At 38.1% G+C, this 3,297-nt stretch overlaps 1 protein-coding gene across 1 annotated transcript in view; it reads right to left on the bottom strand.

Annotated features, from left to right (window-relative positions):
- The window catches only part of KIF21A (kinesin family member 21A), a gene marked incomplete at its 5' end in the record, with an annotated part of 49,194 nt that overhangs the window by 3,492 nt on the left and 42,405 nt on the right, over window positions 1–3,297 (bottom strand). The window contains 1 exon segment of the mRNA XM_010131433.1: window positions 1,927–1,965. Within this exon segment, the coding sequence (XP_010129735.1) occupies window positions 1,927–1,965 (39 nt within the window).

Raw genomic sequence — 3,297 nt, 5'->3', positions numbered from 1 at the left:
GGAAAAAAGTTAACCTAATTTTCTTGTACATAAGGTGAAAGCAGCTGAATGCCTTCCATAGACTATGTAAGGATTTTTAGTGTATAGATTCAACGAGTGCCAACTCTGGACTATGAGTTAAAGGAAATCACATACAACAACAAACAAATGAAAAAAAGACAAGATGCCGGTGTTGGGTACGTGGGAAAGTCTGTGTAATGCTGAAAGAACCAGGATGTTTAAAGCTCCTGGATGACTAGGATCAACCTTAAGACTGCAAACAGCAAGTCTGAAAAAATGGAGCAAGTGTAACGTACACAGCCAATTCCAAATTCAGCAGGCATTTCACATCAACTGCTTTCTACAGGTGGGCTTGGAGAACTGCTGCTAACTTGTGTGCCTGAGGAAGGCTCTCGCTGCACCTCGTATCCAACACCACACTTGTACTCAAAGGGCTAAAAGGGAGTATGATTGGAGTACAGATGCCCCAGAGGAATCTTCCTGGGGATTTGTAGCTACTTCTGTGGTAGTATCAAAAGACTGTAACTCAGCCTGAGAAAAAAAAAAATTACAGCTCATTACCAAATAAAAGTTATTTAGCAGTCTAAAATTCCATGCACACAACTGCACACACACAAGAACCCTACTGACTTCTGTGAAGTGTAGAAAAGCCTCAGGATAATGCCCACAAATATGCAACACAACATGTGACCTGACCAACTTGCACTCAAGAATCACTGTCATGCCGTTCTGGGGCTTACACACATAACCATGATATGGACAAGCTAAGCCTTAGCCCTACCTCACAAAACAAACAAACAAAAAAACAACCTCCAAACCAATAACTGTCTCAGATGTTTAGGAAAACGCAGAAGTTCCCAGATGTTTACTTGATACAGGAAGGAGAAAGTCCTTTCTGATACTATCTCACTTTGTGAGAATTAGCTAGTTTATCTAGTACAGTCTTAGAAATTATTATTTTACACATTTTTACTGCTCAGGACATCTCATTTGTGTAATTCATTGCTCCTCCACAAATCCTCCATAGATTTTACTGATATTAATATTGCCTTAAACTGTTTGACATTAACTTCCTCATTTTGTGATGGCATTCACCTTTCACCTGCACCTTGTTTTCAAGAACACAGGAACAATTTTTTATTAATTTAGGTTTCTATGCTTTTGTTTTCTAACACCACACAAAACTAATATGTTTTTCTGCAGTATTCCCCAGCAAATCATGCCGCCTCTAGACTGATTTATTCCTACTGCTGTTCTCAAACACTCATCCCCTTGACAAACATGTAAAATATATGTCCCAGATCTATTTATTCACCTGTGTGCAGTGCTCTGAAATCTACAGACAAAAAATGCTACATCGGCTCCAATAATTAGACAAAGCCACCATCACATTATTGCTAGCAGCTCTTTGACTGCCCTTCTCTTGACAAACTTATTTCTCACTGAGTACCAAAATCCTAAGCCACAGCTTAGGAACCAGTGGGGACGTTTCTTTCATCTCTTAAGTCACTGTGCATTCTATCGGAATGACAAAATTAAAATCCTATACATTTTTATTTACGCTGGGGTTTAATTTTTAGTGACCAAAGCATACAATCGAACAAGAAAAACAAAAAGAAAGAGAGGCATATAATACTAAAGAAAATTTCTGCTCCTCTTTTTTTAAAGAAAACAAAGAGAAAGAATATGTCTAAAGGAAAGGTTTAGACCATACTTTATTTAAAAAGAAAAAACCTGACATGCTTAAGAACTATAAAGAATACCCTAAAAAAGGAGGCGGGAGACATGCTTGACCAGAATTAGATTTTTAAACTTCTGGCAAAAGCAAAAGATAGAGGAAAATTCATGCAGCAGAATTCCTAAGGATGGGAATAAACTCAATGAGAGAGATGCCAAGAAAACAGAAAAGAGAAAGAGAGAGAGTACCTGTGTACCTCCGACAGAGAGGAATCACTTTCATCAGACCTACAATCAACAGTGGTGGAATTGTGAGGAGAAAGAATATAGGTATCAGCAAAGTAAAGCCTCTATATGAGAAGAACAAACAACAGCATGGCCAGTTCAGAAGAGCAATGCAAATCCACATACAGTATGCAGCATTGCTCAGGCTATAACTTAAACCCGTGACAATATGGGGGGTGGGGACAGAATGATCATCTTATAATAAAGCACTCGGCAGTAAATTTTGCTGGTAGACTGTCTCAGCCCAAGAAGCTGAGTAACACCAGCTGAGGCATTTCTTATTCAGCCAACATTTTCTTACAGAAGGCAACCAAGTAAAAGAAGATGGGTGTGTAATTTAACCTCCACAACATATTGCTCATTGAAAATATCAAAAGAAAAAAAATTTGTGAACATCAATGCCTGTTAAGTGTAAAAGAAAGATGTAAAACGTTAACCATAAGAATACAAGGTACTGATAGCCCACTGAAATAAGAACAGCAATTTGCAAATGACCTTAAGTTCAAAAGCCTTCACCTCTCATTTACAAAAACATTTAAAAATAAAAAAAACCCACACACAAGAAAAAGTCCCCCCAGACAAGAACATTTGCAGTATGTCTTAAGATGTACTTCACTGTCAACTCAAATCAAACAGATTCAGCAGTTTCAATTGACTTCAAAGTCAGTCCAGAGAAAATGAAAAGGGTTAGGCAGGAGTTAACAATAAGACAAAGGTAACATCGCTAAGATAAAGAAGTTACACGCACAGTTAAACTACTGAAAGTCTTGCTTGGTACATGGTGACTCTGTAGACCACTGAAAAAAAAAAGCTGAAGTTTTAGTAAAAAAAAAATAAGTGTGAACAGACAAGAGCAATTTCTTGTCTTGCTACAGTCAGAACCAAAGGTTTATTCTATGTTTGAGTTGCAGTTCCTAAGTACCAGTACAGAAACCTGCAAAGATTTTGCCTAAGTGAAGTCCACTGCAATTTGGAGTAAGGCTCCTAACAACTGGCCTAACGTGAGGAAACTGAACGCTACTTCTAAAGAAGGTATGAGTATCATCTGCTCCTAAAGCCAGTCTGTTCAATAATACGGATAATCTCTAAACAACTGCGTTCCAGCCATTTCAACACCCCATCCTCCCAGGTGCCATTGTGGCAGCACTCAGAGAAACACTGAAGTAACCGAGTAACTGTCAAAAGCACTGTTTCCTTAACTGTCAGCTAAACCCTACTTTCAAGTGTAAACACACACACAAATACACATACATCTAAGAATTCTACCACTCTTTTCTATCTTTGGTTTAAAACTACAAATACCAGACATATCCTAGAAAACAGGAAACAAGGTTC

Source organism: Buceros rhinoceros, unplaced genomic scaffold (genome assembly GCF_000710305.1).
Source record: "Buceros rhinoceros silvestris isolate BGI_N320 unplaced genomic scaffold, ASM71030v1 scaffold2120, whole genome shotgun sequence".
NCBI classification, from domain to species: Eukaryota; Metazoa; Chordata; class Aves; order Bucerotiformes; family Bucerotidae; genus Buceros; species Buceros rhinoceros.
Note: the sequence above shows the minus strand (reverse complement) of the source record. Positions and strands in the feature narration are given on the sequence as shown.